General features: G+C 40.3%; 1 protein-coding gene across 2 annotated transcripts in view; it reads left to right on the top strand.

The window, feature by feature from the left end:
- Positions 1 to 16,868, top strand: part of MRPS35 (mitochondrial ribosomal protein S35) — a 43,767-nt gene extending 26,899 nt beyond the window's left edge. For both annotated transcript variants that reach the window (XM_010379882.2, XM_010379883.2), the window contains one exon: positions 15,753 to 16,868. In XM_010379882.2, the coding sequence (XP_010378184.2) occupies positions 15,753 to 16,022 (270 nt within the window). In that variant the 3' untranslated portion in view covers positions 16,023 to 16,868. The remainder of the gene's footprint in view (positions 1 to 15,752) is intronic.
- The last annotated feature ends 2,774 nt before the right edge of the window (positions 16,869 to 19,642 follow it).

Genomic DNA, 19,642 nt, shown 5'->3' on the forward strand with positions numbered 1-19,642 from the left:
TATTCTTTATCCAAAATGCTTGGGACCAGAAGTGTTTCAGATTTTAGGTTTTTTCAGGTTTTGGAATATTTGCCTATTAATGTATAATGAGATACCTTGAGGATGGGACCCACGTCTAAACAGGAAATTCATTTATGTTTCATATACACTTTATACACATAGCCTAAAGGTAATTTTATACAATATTTTCGGTAATTGTGTGCATGAAACAAAATTTGACCATGCTCCATCACATGAGATTGGGTATAAATTTTCCATGTGTGAGTCATATCAGTGTTCAAAAGGTTTTGGATTTTCAAGCATTTCAGATTTTGGATTTTCAGATTAGGAATGCTAACTGTATTTAAATAGTATTAAAAATACTCGAGTCTGAATGTGTGGAGTTTTCATATAAGTATATACATTTATAAGGAAGATTTCACTATGTCTGAGCAACAGCTCATCTAATTTGAAGTTGGTAGCCAATATGTTTAGGTAACTCAAAGTTTGAAATGGTAATTTTTAAAATTAAAATAATTTTAGGTATGCATTTAAATTAAATTTTTTGTGCCTTACCCAACACAGGGGAACTCAATAGCATTTCATACTAGGAATATTCAAAGGAATAAAGATAGCTGGAGAAAGGGGTCATGTTCTTTAGAAAGGACTTCATATGTCAGTGTCTACAGAAACAGTGAAAAAAGGAAAAAGTAAAGAAAAATTGAAAAAATAAATAAAAGTTTTCATATGGAAGAGGGTTTACATTTGTTTTTAATGACTCTTAGAGATACAACAAGGTAGAAACAATAGTAAGACGGAGACAGACTTCAGTTTACTAAGTGAGAACTTTTTTTTTTTTTTTTAAGTCTTGCTCCGTTGCCCAGGCTAGAGTGCAGTGGTACGATCTCAGCTCACCGCAACCTCCGCTTCCCAGGCTCAAGTGATTCTTCTGCTTCAGCCTCTTGAGTAGCTGGGACCACAGGCATGCACCACTACTGCCTGGCTAATTTTTGTACTTTTAGTAGGGATGAGGTTTTGCCATTTTGGCCAGGCTGGTCTCGAACTCCTGACCTCAGGTGATCCACCCACCTCGGCCTCCCAAAGTGCTGGGATTACAGGTGTGAGCCACCATGCCCAGCCCTCCCAAAGGGGAACTTTCTAAGAGAGCTACCATAAGATGCAATGAGCTACTTCAATAGGTAAAAGACATTCTGTCCATTGGCCACTTAGTGAAGACAGGCAAAAAATGTATGCTCCTTGAATAGGTAGTTAAATTCCATGGCCTTTGGAACCTCCTTTCAGCCCGAGTTACTGTGATTCTGTGAGTACATGCAGCTGTTCTCTAAACTGCTCCCAGCTCTTCCTTCATGTTATGGTAAAAGAGTTTTAACACAAGAGGATGAATGGAAAGTGACAGAAAAAAAACTTAGTTGGGAGATTAGTAAATACAAAAAGTAGCTGGTAAGCTCTTCTCTTCTTTACAATTATTTCCATTATCATAATTTATCTGGATTTTCTAGTTCTGGCTTTAGGAGCAATATCAGAATAGCAGTTAATCTCTCTTTCCTAACAATTGATTTTAGAAACGCCGTTGGCTTAAGATAATTAAGTTTCCTTTTGAACCAGCAACAGGGCTGAAATAGGTACATTTTTATGGCTGTTACTGCTTAAAGAGTTAATAACGAACAATAAATACGACCCGTTTTGACTCTCTTATTTTGCCAGTATCTTATAAAATGAATTTGCCCGGAAGGAAATGATAGGCATAAATTCAGTGGAAGCTGATTTATGGGATTCTTTCTGTGGTTCCGTGACTTAGAATCCAAACAGGGTTGCCTTCTGGATTCACACAGAAGCCTTTGATCTTTAATGCTAATTACTTTGATGCCAGAATAAGTAGCCACATCCAACTGTCCAAACAAGCATACTTGAAGAATTCTATATTAACATTGTTTCTTGGTCCTTTCTAAACAAGTACCATCAGTGAAGAAGATTTTGAATACAGATGAGCTGTGAAATTTTGCAGACCTGCTAGAAAAGAATTTTTATTTAATTGAAATTCATTTTCTCTCACCAACATGGAATTCATACTTGAAATTCATGTTATCACCTGTTATTTAATCAAATAGAGAGCCTCTTTTTAATCCATTGCTTGATTTTTTATAGGCTAGCATCTGAGCATTTAATATCCAAATATATGCTTCCCTCGGCTTTTTCTTTTTTTTCTTTGAGACAGGGACTTGCTTTGTTGCCCACGCTGGAGTGCAGTGGTACAATCATGGCTCACTGCAGCCTTGGCCTCCTGGGTTCAAGTGGCCCTCCCACCTCAGCCTCCTGAATAGTTGGGACTAAAGGTGCACACCACCATGCCCAGTTAATTTTTGCATTTTTTTTTTTTGTAGAGACAGGATTTCACTGTGTTGCCCAGGTTGGTCTTGAACTCCTAGGCTCAGACAATCCATTCACTGTGGCCTCCCAAAGTGTTGGGATTATAGGCATGAGCCACTGTGCCCTGCCTTCCCTTGGCTTTTTAACCTTCCCCTAGAGGTTACCTCTAAGTAGCATTGAGGGGAAAGTAGCTGGTGTTTTTATGTAGCTCGTAGTACTGAAATCCCTCTGGAGAAGTGATCATCTAGACTCTGGTAGAAGGATATTACTGTTATATACTATTCAAAACAGTTTACTATAGAAGTGTCAAAGTAGACTTCAGTAAACAGACATCACAAAGCGTAAGCTTCAGGCATAAAGGCTTAGTAATGCCTCAAAGAATAATTATTTCAGTGCTGGGAAGGTTAGAAAAGAGTCGCATATTCACTGGACCATTCATTTATCCTTCAGCAGTTTAAAGAAGAAGGAGGCTGGGAGCACTTTGGGAGGCCGAGGCAGGCGGATTGCCCGAGCTCAGGAGTTCGATACCAGCCTGGGCAACATGATGAAACCCCGTCTCTACTAAAAATACAAAAAATTAGCCTGGTGTGGTGGTGGGTGCCTCTAGTCCCAGCTACTCGGGAGACTGAGGCACAATAATCGCTTGAACCCGGGAGTCGGAGGTTGCAGTGAGCCAAGATCGTACCACTGCACTCAGTCTGGGTGACAGAGTGAGACTCTGTCTCAAATAATAATAATAATAATAATTTAAAAATAAATTAAGAAGTAAGGAGAGTTGTAGAGATTTGGTTTCCTATTTTAGTATTACATATTGTTAGCATTGGAATACATTTTTAACCTTTGGAGCCAGACAGACATGGATTTGAATTCTAGGGCCATTACTTAGTACCTGTGTAATAGTCAGCCTCTGACTATTTAATCTCTGAGGTTCAGTTTTTTTCCTAAGGATTTTTGGATGGATCAGGGAGAATTTGCATAAAGTGTCTAACAAATAGTGGACTCACCATAAGCGTCTGTAAATATTGTTAATATTAATAATAAAGGAAATTTTTTTCTTAGAATTTTAAATTCATGGTTTCTAAATTTCTATTAATATATATAGTTTACATTTAATTTGGCAGAGTTTGTACAAGTAAAGTCAGATCTATACTCTTCAGGATGTGTATCCTACTCACAATTCGACATAATTGATGATAACACAACTTCCTTCATTTTAACTTTTTAGTGATTTTTTTAAAAATTGAAACCTTCCATAAATGACTGGGTTAAGAAATGATTGAATCATTTTGCAAAGTGACTTACACCAAAGATAAGCACAAATACTGGGGAAGAGAAAAAAACACTTGCTTTAGAAAAGTTAGAGATCTGAAATCAAATTTCAGAGATTCATGGATGATTATATTGAATTACTAATGGTTGCTTTTTTACATTTTAAAACTTCAGCTGTACTATTTGGATTTCATGATAGTCTTATTGCCAGAACTGTGTCTAGCTTTGTAATAAAATGGTTCTGAAAAGTCATGTAACAAATATTTCTAATTTAGCCAAGCAGTGTTGCACTCCTGTAGTCCCAGTTTCTCTGGAGGCTGGGGCAGGAGGATCTGTTGAACCCAGGAATTCGAGTCCAGCTTGGGCAAATAGCAAGATCCCCCACCTCTAAAAATAAAAATTAAAAAAGTCTAAGTTGGAGAATTTTATACTTTCTAGGAGTTCATTTTAAAGGGGACATTATTACAGATATTTCTGATAAAAATGAATACTTTTGCAGAGCCATAATCACCACTTAATCTGTCGGATGTATGAGTTCATTTTGATTGTGTATGCCTACACACCTGCATTTCCACTTGAGAATGCTTGAGCAATGTTTGCTACGTTGTTGTTCTCTTTTTGCATTCAACAACTATTTAGTTCTTGTGTACAAGATATGTTGCTAGGTGCCACTATCAAAATGAATGACCCCCTGCCTTAGGTACCTTGATTTCTGGAGGGAAACCGTTGGTTATAATATAATCTGTTGAGTTTAATGGAAGTAGGATCACAGTGCTGTGAGAGCCACAGACAAGGGTTAACTCTCCCTGAAAACATCACAGGAATGATGATGGGTTTTAGAAGATGAATAGAAGTACGCAGCACAGAGTGGGTGAAGAACTTTCTAAGCCTTGTGGGTTTAAAGAGCAGGCAGAAGTTTGGTGTAGCCAGGGTATAGAACTAACAGGGCCAAGAAAGGAGGTGAGGCTGGCAGTAAGAGACAGGCTGTGAAGCTCGTCATAGTGCTTATTTGCAAAATGTAGATTTGTAACCAGAGGGCAACATTGAGCTGATACAGTATTTTACTAGTCATTTGAAAAAGTACTTCTCACTATTTTTGTTTTATTTTATTTTGGGGGCTTGTGTGTGTGTGTTTTACTAGACAATTTTAGAAGTTTATTTTCTCTTTGGAGACTGAGTTTTGCTTTATCACCCAGGCTGGAGTGCAGTAGCACCATCATAGCTCACTGCATGCAGCCTCTACCTCCCAAGCTCAAACGATCCTCCCACCTCAGCCTCCCAAGTAGCTGGGACCGCAGGCAAGTGTCACCATGCAGAGCTAATTTTTTTATTTTTTGTAGAGATGAAGTCTCGCTCTGTTCACCACACTGTTCTCGAACTCCTGGGCTCAGGTGATCCTCCTGCCTCTGCCCCCCAAAGTGCTGGAATTACAAGCGTGAGCCACCACATCTGGCCCCCTCTGACTGTTTCACTGTTCATGAAACAGTAAACCATCCTGTGTCAAATGTCAAGTGCACGTTCGTTAAAAATGTTGCCCAGCAAATGTTGGCTGGGCACGGTGGCTCACGCCTATAATCCTAGCACTTTGGGAGGCTGAGGCAGGTGGATCACCTGAGGTCAGAAGTTTGAGACCAACCTGGCCAACATGGTGAAACCCTGTCTCTACTAAAAATACAAAAATTAGCTGGGTGTGGTGGTGGGCACCTGTAATCCCAGCTACTTGCGAGGCTGAGGCAGGAGAATGGCTTGAACCCAGGAGGCGGAGGTTGCAGTGAGCCGAGATGGCACCACTGCACTCCAGCCTGGGCAACAAGAGTGAAACTCCGCCTCAAAATAAATAAATAAATAAATAAATAAATAAATAAATAAATAAATACGGCAAATGTTTATTAATTGTCTATTTGCTTTGGATATGAAGGTTAATAAATCGTGGGAAAACCATTGTCTCCAATTGAAGAACACTCTAGTGGGAGCAAGGAGGTATAATAATAAATATCACAAAAGTGTTAAGGTTGTCTTAGTTTGAGCTATCATAACAAATTACCATAGATTGAATGGCTTAAACGACAGAAATTTATTCCTCACAGTTCTAGAGGCTGAGGAGTTGATCAGGGTGCCAGGATGGTTGGATTAGGGTAAGGGCCCTCCTCCTGGTTTGCATATGGCTATCGTCTTACTGTGTCCTCACTTGGTGGAGAACAGAGAGAGAGGAAGGAACTTCTCTCCTGTCTCTGTCATATTGAGGATTGGAATTCCAATATCTGAATTTGGTGGGGGGGACACAAACATTTGGTCTGTAGCACAGGTTGTATAATTTACCATTTCATGTTTAATTCTTCTCTACTTATTCATTTCTTATATATCTTTCAAGACCTCAACCTGCTTTGAGGCTGGTAGTTTTTGTCTGACTTCTGCTTTGTATAGATAGCAAATTACTGTGTTTTATTTTCTATGCTGGTCACTGGAACACCTGACTGCAGTTAGTTGTCTTAGTCACAGATTGTTCCATGTGTGTTTTCTTTTTCTAACTTTAGGGCCTCATTAGCAGGGATCTGACCTATTGTACTTTGTACTCCAAACTATCAAGGTCAGTGCTAGGTAAGAATACTAAATGTTTCATAGCAACTATTGAGGCTGGGCGTGCTGGCTCATGCCTGTAATCTTAGCAGTTTGGGAGGCCGAGGCAGGCAGATCACTTGAGGCCTGGAGTTCGAGACCAGCCTGGCCAACACAGCAAAACCTCATCTCTACTAAAAATACAAAAAACAATTAGAAAGTTTTTAAAAGGTATTCGAATTTTACATTACTTTGTAAGTTCTCCACAAATACTTGCTTCTGTGAGTTCAGTTCATGATGAAATTTACAGTCAACAATGTTAATAGAATCTATATTCTAAAAAAAAACTGGCTCTTCCTGGCAAGATGCATCTCTTTAACATGAAGCGTATGTTTTTATTTAACACTTTATGCATAAACTTACTAATGTTACAGTGTTTGTTAAACAACTAACTACACACATGCGTTGAATTCCCGTGAGTCCGAGCATTAGTGGTTGGCCAGTAATGGTAAAGAATAACTACATGCCACAGTTTTACTTGATTTCAGACAAATGCATCTGGCCTTTGTTCTAAAAAGTGGACCTGTGATGTTGCTGTGAGAGTTAACTGGGTCTCTGTCTCTGGCTTTTTTTTTTTTTTTTTTTTTTTAACTCTGTGCTGCTTCAGTGATCACTTTGTATTAACATAAAAAGGACACCAGAAAGGGGTTTGAAGTAGTTGTTCCATCTCTCCCCGACAACACACAGTGAGGTGGGGTCTCACTCTGTCGCCCAGACTGGAGTGCAGTGGCGTGATCCCGGCTCACTGCAGCCTCTGCCTCCCAGGCTCAAGTGATCTTCCCGCCTTGGCCTCCCGAGTAGGACTATAGGCGTGTCACCATGCCCAGCATGTTCCGTCTTTTAAAAGTGCTTCAAAATACTTTGTCTTTTTTTTTTTTTTCTTTAAAAACACAAAGCATTTAGTGCAGCCATCCATTTTAAATTAGGGCTAACTTTGAAGGTCAGGAATCAAACAGCTTATCTTATTATATAGCCTTTTCATTTTATACACTGAGAAATTAAGATTTAGAGGAAGGGTCAGGTACTTTGCCCAAGGTTACAGAGCTTTTCAGCGGAGGAACTCAGACCTGAACTGCAGCTTCAACGTATCATATTCTTTCCATGGTATCATATTATTTAGTTTTATTTAACTTTGACTTTCAAAATGTAATGAAATAAGAGATGAAATCAAATCTGACTTTAACTGCTAGTTTAGTCTCCTTTCAAAATGAACAACTAACTGAAAATTCATCTATCTCCATAACCTGTTTTCAGCTGGGGGTTGTGTCAGTGCCACCTGAGAAGCTTTTATAACTACAGCTGCTTGGGCCCTGCAGAATCAGAATCTCTAGCTGTAAGACCCAGGTTTTTATACAGTTTTAAAAGCTCCACAGGTGATTCTGGTGCTGAGCCCGGATTGTGAATAATTTCTCCAGTCTTTGCATGTTGTAAATAAGGAAACTGATTAAGTTGGCTTGTCTTTTTTAAGACAGTTTTTGTATGTGTAAGTTTGAGTATCCCTAATCTGAAAATCTGGTATCTGAAATGCTCCAAAATCTGCAACTTTTTGAGCACCGACATGATGCTCAGAAGAGCATTTCACATTTCAGATTTTCAGATTAGGAATGCTCAACCAGTCAGTATAATGCAGATTCTAAAATCCTTTAAAAAATCGAAATCTGAAACACTTCTGATCCTAAGCATTTTGGATAAGGGATACTCAACCTATATCTCATATTAGAGCTTGAGGGTAAAGGGTGGTAATTAGAACGAGCAGGCAAGAAAATGGAGGGATTTTTCTGTTGTACATAAATAGGAATTTAGACTTGATGTGATAGACAATAAGCAGTGTTCTAGATCCCTGAGTAGGATGGTGCTACACAGAAGGTGACAATCTCATAACTCTTTGCCTTCAGGCAGGACTTCATTTTATTATATACTTAAAAGACCTTTCTGCTCACATTCTTCTTCCCCACCCAGTGGCTGAAGTCATACATTTGAGAGTTACAGTCTTCTTCCCTCTCTTCTGATACCAAATAAGTTACCAAGTCTTTCAGTTTCGCTTTTAAATATCGGTTAAAATCGTTTCCCCCTTTTTATCCCTACCGCTACACTCTAGTATAAGTTTTCATCATCATTTACCTGAAAACTACAATAGGCTTCTAATTGATTTCCTTGTCTCATCCACCTTCTATATTACTGTTCGAGTAATTGTTCAAAAAAACAAATCTCTTGCACCATATTCCTTTACAAAATCCTTCAGTGGTTTCCCATTACTTAGGATAATGTCTGAATTCCTTAGCATGCCATTCACAGCAATTTGCCACCTCATTACCAGCACCCAGGAAATATACATTATATAGCCTATACCTTAGCCATAATGAACATAATATGTTCTTTCATAACTTTGCATATGTTATTCTCTTTGCTTATAATTCTTTTTTCAAATTGATCAGCCTTGCAAATTCATAGGAATCTTTTAATACATGTCAAATGTAACCTCTCTGTTTCCTGCCCATCCCTTTTCCCTGCTCTAGCTAGCATTCCTTTTATTACTTTTCTGGTAATTGCCTGTACACGTGTCTGCTTACCCCATTAGATTGTGAGATCACAGAGGATAAGGAGTGTATATTCATTCATCTTTATATTTTCAGCATCTAGTACAGTGTCTGAGGAGTTGATCAGGGTGCCAGGATGCAAATTTGCATTCAGTAAACGTTTTTTAAAACTTAATTGAATTCCTTGACGTAGTTAAAAATTTAGCTTTGGTAGCTGAAAGAATTGACAGTCATTCTTTTTTCACTTTTTATGAATATTTGCCTCCTCGTATTTTTTATGATTTTCAAATTGCCTGGGATTTTAAAAAATGGTTAAACTGTTTTCTCTCATACAGCACAAGGCCTTACTTGTAATCATGAGAAGTGGAATATTACTATGATTCATGTCCTAGGCAAAGAGAGTTGTAAATAAGAAGGTAGGAGGTGACAGGCTTATGTATTCAGTAGAGCAGATATTTCTTTGCCTTCTGTTACAGCAGAATACACTGACCCTTGCATGAATTAGCTATTATGTTTTTCTTTGTATTAAATTCATACAAGGAAAAAAAAAGATGATAGGTTCCAGTTATGTTACTATATTTTTTTGTTACTTCTTTTATCATGCCTGGAGGTTCCTTAGAACATGTTGTTCTAACACTAACAAGCAGTGTGGTTTTGGGCAAATTATTCAGTTGCTCTGGGCTTCAGCTTCCTGATCTGTAAAACAGATGATAATAGTACTAACTCACTCCTAGGTTTACTGTGAGAATTAAATGAGTTAATATCTGTAAGGCACTTAGAATAGTGCCTGGCATGGAGTGAGTGTTCCAACAGCTTTTCAGCCTCAGCCCATGCCACTTCCTTCTCATTGGCCTTCATTCATTTCCTTGATTGTGTTAACCGGCTTCAAGGCCTTTGTGGATGCTTCTCCTCTACTGGGATCACAGTATTCATCTGACTGGCTCACCGTCAACTTCAGGTCTCTCGTTAGACTGAACGTTCCCAGAGAACACTATGCCTGGTAGAGTAGTTGTGCAAGAAATATTTATTGAATGAATGAGTAAATGAATAATCGAGCCAACTGGAAAAGAGAACAGGATCACATGGAATGGAAAGTTGCTTCTTCAGGGGTTGGGGTCAGGGCAGATTCTCTCATTGCAGGCGGGAAGGAAAGGAAAAGGGGTGTGTGTGTGTGTGTTAGTGTTATACATACTTATAAATTAAATGGTGAAATTGTAAATATTTAATGGTCAAAGCATTAAAATAGGAGTTGACAAATTAATTGAATTATTTGCCTAAGTGGTGATCAATTTCAGCTTAAAGTGGTATTGTTAATTGCCCCCAGTAATTTGAATATGCTGTTTGTGCTTTAAAATTAGTATATATTTTAAAATTAGTATATAGTATAAAATAACTACACTTCAATAAAATAAACTTTGTGTGTGTGACAAGGTCTGGCCCAGTCACCCGGGCTGGAGTGCAGTGGTGTGATCTTGGCTCACAGCAACATCTGCCTCCCAGGCTCAAGAGGTAGGGAAATGTGGGTTTGAAACTCACTCCTCTTTCAAGTTATATTATTAACAACAACATTTATGTAATGTTTACTATGAGCCAGATCCTGTAAGTATATAGATATTCCTTACCTCTTTTAATCTTCAGAACAGCCTTGTGAAGTCAGTTCTTACAGAGATACAAGTTCAAGGAACTCACCTATTACAATAATAAATGATGAAAGTTAGGATTTAAACTGAGGTCTGGGAGATACCAAAGCTCACAGTAAATACCATCTTATACTAACTTCCTGGGTGACCTTGAGCAAAAAAAACTTAGCTGCCTCAGCCCTGCATCTGTAATTTAGAAACCCAAAAAGCTTTAGAAATTGTTAGTCTTTCCGTAACTTATTTGGTGACAAACATGTGACCTGAATAGATGAGAGGCTATTTATATTTTTTTCATTCCATTTAGTGTAAATATTCATATATGTTGCATTAAAAATTATGTGTTAGATTAGGTAATGCTGCTATAGACCCTCCTGTAAAGGTGTTAAAAAATATATGCTATACGCACCATAATTCACTTTCTAAAGTACAAAAATTTCTGAAATCTGAAATCCCCCAATAGATTGTGGACCTCTGTTTAACTTCCATAATACTCAGTTTTCTTACCTATGTAATTCTTAAAATTTATCCCAGTACATCTTAACAAGAATTATATGTAATAGTATACGTAAGCATTTAAGATACCTGATATATAATTAAATATTCAGTTTGTTGGGATTGTTACTATCATTATCTTGGAATTTTTATTCAGCTGTGCAGAGTTTGGATCCTAAAGCTAGACCATGTAGAAAATGTGAATTTGGCTGGGCACAGTGGCTCACACCTGTAATCCTAACATTTTGGGAGGCCGAGGCAGGTGGATCACTTGAGCCCGGGAATTTGAGAACAGCCTGGGCAACATGACAAAACCACATCTCTATAAAAAAAAAATGCAAACATTAGCAGGGCGTGGTGGTACTCTTTGGTAGTCCCAGCTACTCTGGAGGCTGAGGCAAGGGGATCGCATTAGCTCAGGAAGTTGAGGCTGCAGTAAGCCAAGATAGCGCCACTGCGCTGCAGCCTAAGTGACAGAGGGAGACCCTGTCTCAAAAAAGAAAAAAGAAGGCCAGGCAGCATGGCTCATGCCTGTAATCCCAGCAGTTTGGGAGGCCAAGGCTGGTGGATCACCTGAGGTCAGGAATTCAAGACCAGCCTGGCCAACATGGTGAAACCCAATCTCTACTAAAAATGCAAAAATTAGCCAGGTGTGGTAGTGGGCGCCTATAGTCCCTGCTACGAGAGAGAGAGAGAGAGAGAGAGAGAGAGAGAGAGAGGGAGAGAGAGAGGGAGAGGGAGAGGGAGGGGGAGGGGGAGGGGGAGGGGGAGGGGGAGGGGGAGGGGGAGGGGGAGGGGGAGGGGAGGGAGGGAGGGAGGGAGAGAGAGAGAGAGAGAGAGAGAGAGAGAGAGAGAGAGAGAGAGAGAGAGAGAAAGGTAAATTTGGTTTTGTTTACTTTGCAACTGAGACATACTGCATTGTTTTCAGTACAGGATAAGAAGCCAGGCCTTTTTACAGAATGTAGTTTGTTTTCCTTACTAGTGACTTTAAACCATAGTGATTTTCTTCTCTAAATATACATTATTCCATAGTGCAGGGTTTCCTATCCTTTTTGTCGGATCCCGGGGTCCAGGTCCAGCCCATGCTGAAGTCCGAGGGGTGTGGGTGGATAAGCAGAAAGAACACTTGGGGGGCTGTAGGCAGGTGAAAGATAGTTTTATTCAGCAGCAGCTCAAATTAACAGCTTTCTTACACTAGCTCTCTTATGAACAGCTTTTCTTACACTATCCATCCACCTTTAACTCAGCAGTTTGCTCCGGCTGTGTGGCTCCGGCGACCGCCATGCCTGCAGCTTCGCGGAAGGCTCTCCCCTGCCTTCAGGGTCAGCAGCTTAACCCTTTATCTGGGCATGAGCAAGCTGAGCTGTGTCCTGGCTCCCTCCTGTCCAGACGGACAGCTTTGGCTCTCTCTTTCTGTGGGCACCAGTGCCTACAAAGAGCCATGTTGAGCCAAGCTGAGCCCCAAGAGCGCCTGTACAACGGTAGCAGGGCAATTATACCTTTTACAGACAACAGTGGCTCAGAACCAACGATGAACTTACACAAACAGGTTATATAACAAGTGGGGGTGTGCACCTGCATGCCAGACTCGCTGTCATGCAGGCCTGGATATCCACCTTGGCCTGCCTCCATGTACCTGTTCATGTGATTACACACTTAGAAAATTATTTACTGGCCAGGTGCGGTGGCTTCCACCCTGTAATCCCAGCACCTTGAGAGGCTGGGGCAGGAGGATTGCTCTAGGCCAGGAGTTTAAGACCAGCCTTAGGCAACATAGCAAGACCCTGTCTCTACAGAAAAAAAAAAAAAATTTTAAATTAGCTGGGCATGGTGGCGTGCACCTGTAATCATAGTGCAGCTAATCAGGAGGCTGAGGCAGGAGTGTCCTTTGAGCACAGGAGTTGAGGTTGGCGGTAGGTAAGCTTTGATCACACCTGAGATGAATGAAGGAGGAGCGCGCTTCCTTCTGCTGCCAGTATTCGAGGCTCACCTGGCTACAAGGGCTGAGGGAATCAATATCTTGGCACACCTATAATACATCTTGGCAAACCAGTGTATAATTATATATACCAAATGTAAGGGGAAGAGACATGAAATGTGGGAATTATTAGTGGATTTACTTTAATTCCTCTGCGTAAGCATCTATTTTGAAGCCATTAAGAAAATTCAGATAAAACGTGTGAAACTTAAAAATACTAAATAGTTAAGTCTCTTAATTGCCTGTCTTCTAGCAGTCAGGCAGTTGAGTCAGGAATGAGATGGAGTGACTGTTTTACTTAACGCTTTATAAAATGTATTTGTCGGTTTGTTAGATTAAGTATATTTTACCGTGTAAGTTTGAATTGTGAAAAAACTATGACATTGTCTTGAAACATCTAAAACATTTCTAAGAATAGATAGAACCAATAATGTATTTAATTTAGGACATTTATTTTTTAAGGGGTTGACATTTATTCCTTTCTCAAGTATTACAGTAAAAATTAGGTGAAGTAGGATAATTTTGCCAATTTTTTTTAATGGACAAATTCAGAGTTTGTTAGAAATTATTTGCAGCAGAGTTGTGGGAAAGAGGCATAACAAGTTGTTTCAGGCTGGTCTGAAGGTAGTTATCTCAGTTGATTGTTCACAGTCAGTTACAGGTTGAATTCCTTGTTCTGCTCTTACCCCGTTCTCACTACTCGACTAGCCTAAAAAATAATAATAAATAAAAAGAAGTTGTTTCACATTATGCCTTCCCTGCCAAGCCTAAAACCTCCTGACCAGATTTTCTTTTAAAAAGGACACAGAGTTGGTTCTCAACTGGATATTTCTAGAACATACGCTGAGACGCTGTCCACAGCCATAAATTTGTTACAGGGAGGTAGGGCAAACATGCAGGAATTGTAAGTGCAAATATACCCCACGTGGCTTAGGAATTTGGGGGCCAGGGAAGACATCCTGCATCTTACTGGTTTCCCTTGAAGGAACGGTACCCAGTTTGAAGGATTCAAAGGAGAATTTCTTCTCCTAAGTCCCTTCCTTTCGCCTCGGTGATCTGAGCAGGGTTTGCCGACTCTGTGTTGTCCCCAGTGGCCTGTTTGTGATCGGTGGGGCTCCTCTTTACCCTTGGAGGAACACATCCCCAGTGCTTTCTTTTCTTTTCATAGGCACTTGTAGTGGGGATGGGGGTGGGAGGGTGGCACAGGTGGAAACCTTACCTGCTTCTTGGTGCCCACTCAGCTCTGCAGAGCCTTGGAGCTGTCTACTCAAGCTGGGATCTCTTTGAAGGGGATTTTCCAGAGGCAGAATAGTATTTCTGACAGCCTCACAAATATACTCATCTTTTAATATTTTGCCACCTTTAAAAGTTGTTATTCAGAATAGTAGATGATTCCATAGCAGCCTGTGGCTCAGAATATTGTTATGTGTTAATTTGGAAGAAATGTGACTAGTATTCAGCACTTCTTTGAACAGGGTATATTACTTAGTAGCTGTGTTGCTTGATTTTCACAGACTGTTACATCTCCATTTAAATTATAAATCTGAATTATGCTATATTACTGTAAAGCCTACCAGTGTTCCCTAGAATAGCATGGTAATAATTTTTGTAAGGAAAAACAAGTAGTAATAAAACATTGTTCACATTATGGGAACAGAAAGATAATAACAAAATAAAATTCCAGGATAGGCTGGACACGGTGGCTCACGCCTGTAATCCCTACACTTCAGGAAGCCAAAGTAGGCGGATCATTTGAAGTCGGGAGTTTGGGACCAGCCTGGAAAACATGGTGAAACTCCATCTCTACTAAAAATACAAAAATCAGCTGGGTGTGGTGGCGGGTGCCTGTAATTCCAGCTACTCAGGAGGCTGAGGCAGGAGAATTGCTTGAACCCGGGAGGCGGAAGTTGCAGTGAGCCAAGATCGCCCCACTGTACTCCAGCCTGGGCAAGAGAGCGAGACTCTGTCTTGGTTGGGGGCGGGGAGAAAATTCCAGGATATATGAAGTCATTATGACTAAAAACCATGTATTATGTATATCATATTCTTAATTGTATTATAATAGTCTTCCTCATCATCCCGCAAGTATATCACAGAGATAAATACAGTCTCCTCTCAGCTCTCATTTTTAATAATGATCTCCTTGGTACTAAAGAAGCTGAAGATTACAACTCAGACATGCCAAATGTTGGGCCAGGGGCAGTGGCTCGCCCCTGCAATCCCAGGACTTTAAGAGGCCATGGCAGAATAATCACTTGAGCCCAGGAGTTCGAGACCACCCTGGGCAACATGGCAAAGCCCCATCTCTACAAAAAATACAAAAATTAGCAGGGCATGGTGGTGGGCACCTGTAGTCCCAGCTACTCAGGAGCCTGAGGTGGGAGAAGCACCTGAGACTGCGAGGTTGAGGCTGCTGTGAGCTGTGATTATGCCACTGCACTCCAGCCTGGGTGACAGAGTGAGACCCATCTCAAAAAAAAAAAAAAAAAAGTGAAATGTTTGTTTTAGGGTTTAGAGAATAGCTGCAAAAAGTTATTTTCTATATCTGCTGGAAAACAGCGTATCTTTGTAAGTACAGTTTGTAAGGCAGACAGATTGTAATTATGTGGATAGAGTAGCGAGTGGTAACAGAGCTTGACAGACCAGTGTTCACGTGACAGAGTGTGCAGCCCTCAAGCGCAGGTGCAGGTGGCTGGTTAAGGGGCCAAAGTGCACAGACAAGGCATTGGCCAGGGCCTCTCCACATTTTGCAAACTTCTCTTCCCTTAAAAAGGAAAAAAAAAGAAAAAGAAAGAAACAAACTTTTGATATTTCTCAGAATTCAGAACTCATTTTTTGTTTGTTTTGTTTCAGAAAACTGAAGAATGGGAAAAAAGTAAGACTGAAGCAGACATGGAAGAGTATATATGGGAAAACAGTTCATCAGAAAGAAATATCCTGGAAACGCTTCTCCAGATGAAAGCTGCTGAGAAAAATATGGAAATAAATAAAGAAGAGCTCCTTGGTACTAAAGAAGTTGAAGAGTACAAAAAGTCTGTTGTTAGTCTTAAAAATGAGGAGGAAAATGAAAATTCGCTTTCTCAGTACAAAGAATCTGTGAAGAGACTATTAAATGTGACATGAATTATGGAGTAGAAAAGCCTGCTTGATTTATTAATTTTATAATATATGTAATCAGTATCTAATTTGATACAAAGTTGAAAATGTAAAAAAAAAATCATTGTTTTTCCTCAGAGTTAAAATTATTTCCCTCATACTAATGCTTAATGGCAATGATTACTCCAGAGTTTTTTTATTTTTACACTGGGGCAATAGACTAAGAGATCTCTGATTTCTTTTTGGTCTAAAGTGTTTTAATTTTATTTGTACATAATAGCTTTTGTATTCATGTATATACATGCTTTTAATTGTGATTTTGCCACCTTCCCCATTTCTTTCCCCACAAGCTGGCATTCAGTAGTTGCTTTTGAATAATGGTTTTGGTTACCTCGGAAGGTAGGCCCAGAACCCATTTCCTTGACTTGCAGTTCCAGGCTTTGTTCACATGACTGCTGTCTAGCTGATGCATTTTTCACGTTTGTCAGTTCTGGTTAGAAACAGGTCCTCAGGAGTATTCTCTAACCTGATATTGCCTAAAAAGATATGTTGACTCAACTTTGTTTAGCATCCTACTTTCTAGATTGTGGGGCTCATTTTGCCAGGGCCAAGCTACCAGAAAAGTAGAAGTGGAGATTACCTGGTATGTATCCCCCTGGGTGCCCCAGTTAGAGCTGCCACAGCTCAGGAAAAAGATGAAGCATAGGGACCTTGAATGTAATGGAGTAAGTGACAAAATAAGAACTACCCTGGGAAACCCTGCATTCAGTGTAGCTGTCAATTCAGTATTTCTGAGTACACCTGTCAGCTGTTTCTTACCACTTCGATGGTTGTGATTAATTTAAAATCAGAATAAAGGAATTACTGAGTTTATTTGCCTAATAGACTTACTTTGCCTAGAAGAATTAGAGAGTATAAATGAAAGCCAAAAGGGAATTTCACAACGATTTCCTAAACCATTTGTGTGAAATGAAGGTACGGTCTGGTGTGAGTGAGGCCAGGAGTCTGTAGGTTATGAAGGACAATATGGCCTTGAGTACAAAAGGGGGAGAAAGAGGCATGTCGTGCCCTGCTGGGGCACCCTTATACTAGTTACTTTAATCCTAGGCCTGACTTATGAATGAACTCAAAAGGGGCTAGACTGAGCCAAATTGTAGTGGATGTAGTGGATGTAGTGGATGAAAAACAGTATAGGTAAAACCAATATTTTAGATCATGTTTAGAGCATATTTCAAGAAACATACCAGTACATTTAGAGACTCATATGGAGTTAAGAAAAACTCAGATTCCTAACAGGATTGAAGAAGGAAACATTTTGAAAACAGTAGAAGCTGAGAAGAGATGATCATTTGGGAACAGTAAAGGAGTGGTAGCTTAGGGTGGTTTATCCTGTGTAATAATACCGTGCAGATGAAAGCAGAGAGGAGGATGTGTAATAAGGAATTTGACCTTACCCAGAGGTCTGGCCTTTGCCCTTGGCTTCTGGGAGGTAGTCTATACCGTACCCGATAGGACTGTCTTTGTTTAGCAGGGTAGCGCTACGGCCCCAAAATATCTCAGGATGGGACCAACATGCCAGAAAAATCTACCATGTGATTTAGGGTGGGGGCTTTGAGTCACATGGTATTAGTCCACCTGACAGCCGGGATGTCTTACCAGACAATCAGCTATCATACCTACATAATGGAGTCCAGTAAAATCTTTGGGCTGAGCACGGTGGCTCATGCCTGCTGTAATCCCAGCACTTTGGGAGGCCGAGGCACCAGATCACGAGGTCAGGAGATCGAGACCATCCTGGCTAACACGGTGAAAACCCATCTCTACTATAAACAAAAAATTAGCTGGGCGTGATGGTGGGCGCCTGTAGTCCCAGCTACTCGGGAGGCTGAGGCAGGACAATGGCATGAACCCGGGAGACGGAGCTTGCAGTGAGCCGAGATCGCGCCACTGCACTCCAGCCTGGGTGACAGAGCAAGACTCTATCAAAAAAAAAAAGTCTGAACAGGGAGGCTTGAGTAAGCTCGGGTTAGCAATACCCCATGCATATTGTCACACACTGATAACTAGGAGAGTAATGTGTCCTGACTCCTAGGGGAGAGCACCAGAAACTAAACATTTGAACCCTTCCTGGGCCTCAACTTACGTACTTCTTCCATTGGGCGACTTTAAGGTATCCTTTCCCTGTAATAAACTGTAAATGTGAGAAGAATAGCTTTCATTCAGTTCTGAGTTCTAGTGAATTATTGAACCTGAGGGTTGTTTAGGGAATCCCCCACAAACTTAACAGTTGGTGTCAGAAGTAGGACAGCATTGTAGAGGACTCTACCCTCTTTTGCAGTTTGGCCAACTCCAAGTAACCTGAAGACTCTTAAACAATTACTGATGCCTAATGGCAAAATCGTAGAGCTGACGGATTAATACAAAACTGCCTCAAAAATAAAACAGTTGGACCGGGTACAGTGGCTCATGCCTGTAATCACAGCAACTTGGGAGGCTGAGGTGGGAGGAGGGCTTGAGGCCAGAAGTTTGAGACTACCCTAGGCAACATAGCAAGACCCTGTCTCTACTTTAAAAATGTATATATACATACATATTTGTATGTATATGTAACAGTTGTGGTTATTGTAATTTTAGCAAAATTAAGCAGCACTATTTGTCATTAATCAGATCCTTGTCCTTTAAAATCTGCCAGTTGACCAAATGTATGCAATTGGAACATATATTCATCTTGATAATGAAAATGCTAGGGGACACTTTGCTATACTAATGCAGTCATTTCTGATTTAAACTTAAATTGTATAGCCCAGAAGTTGCTTAAACACATAGGCAACTAAGATATAGATCAAATCTCTTTTCTTAATTGTGGTATGCTTTAATTCTTTGGCATATTTTTGCAATATTGGTATTTCACAATACTAAACAGTTACAGACTTTTTTTTTTTTTTTTTTTTGAGAAGCTGGACCCAGTGGCTCATACGTGTAATCCCAGCGCCTTGGGAGGCCAAGGTGGGAGTATTGCTTGAGGCCAGGTGTTGGACACCAGTCTGGGCAACGAAGTGAAGTACTCTCTCTACATAAGAAAAAAATTCCTGAGGCATGGTGGCACATGCCTAGCAACTTGGGAGGCTGAAGTGGGAGAATTGCTTGAGACCAGGAGTTCAAGGCTGCAGTGAACTATGATCACACTACTGCACTCTAGCCTGGGTGGCAGAACAAGAACTTGTCTCCAAAAAAGAAAAAGAAAAGGAAAAGGGAAAAAAAGAAAAAGAACAAACAAACTGGACCCTGGGGTCCAGTCAATAACTAAGGCTAAGGTTGTGACACCCACCTAGGAAGTAACCATGAAATCTTTCCAACGTTGTCACTTTTTTTTTTTTTTGAGACAGAGTCTGCTCTGTTACAGCCCAGGCTGGAGTCTGGAGTGCAGTGGCACATTCATGGCTCACTGCAGCCTCAACCTCCTGGGCTCAACAAATCCTCCCACCTCAGCCTCCCAAGTAGCTGGGACCTCCAGCTACTCCTAACCTCCCAAGTAGCAGGCCACCACGCCTGGTTAATTTTTTGTTTTTGTGGAGATGGGGTCTTGCTATGTTGCCTGGGTTGGTCTGATTGTTTCTTAATAAAATTTAAAATTTTATTCAGAAGTT

This window comes from Rhinopithecus roxellana, chromosome 10 (genome assembly GCF_007565055.1).
Source record: "Rhinopithecus roxellana isolate Shanxi Qingling chromosome 10, ASM756505v1, whole genome shotgun sequence".
Taxonomy (NCBI): domain Eukaryota; kingdom Metazoa; phylum Chordata; class Mammalia; order Primates; family Cercopithecidae; genus Rhinopithecus; species Rhinopithecus roxellana.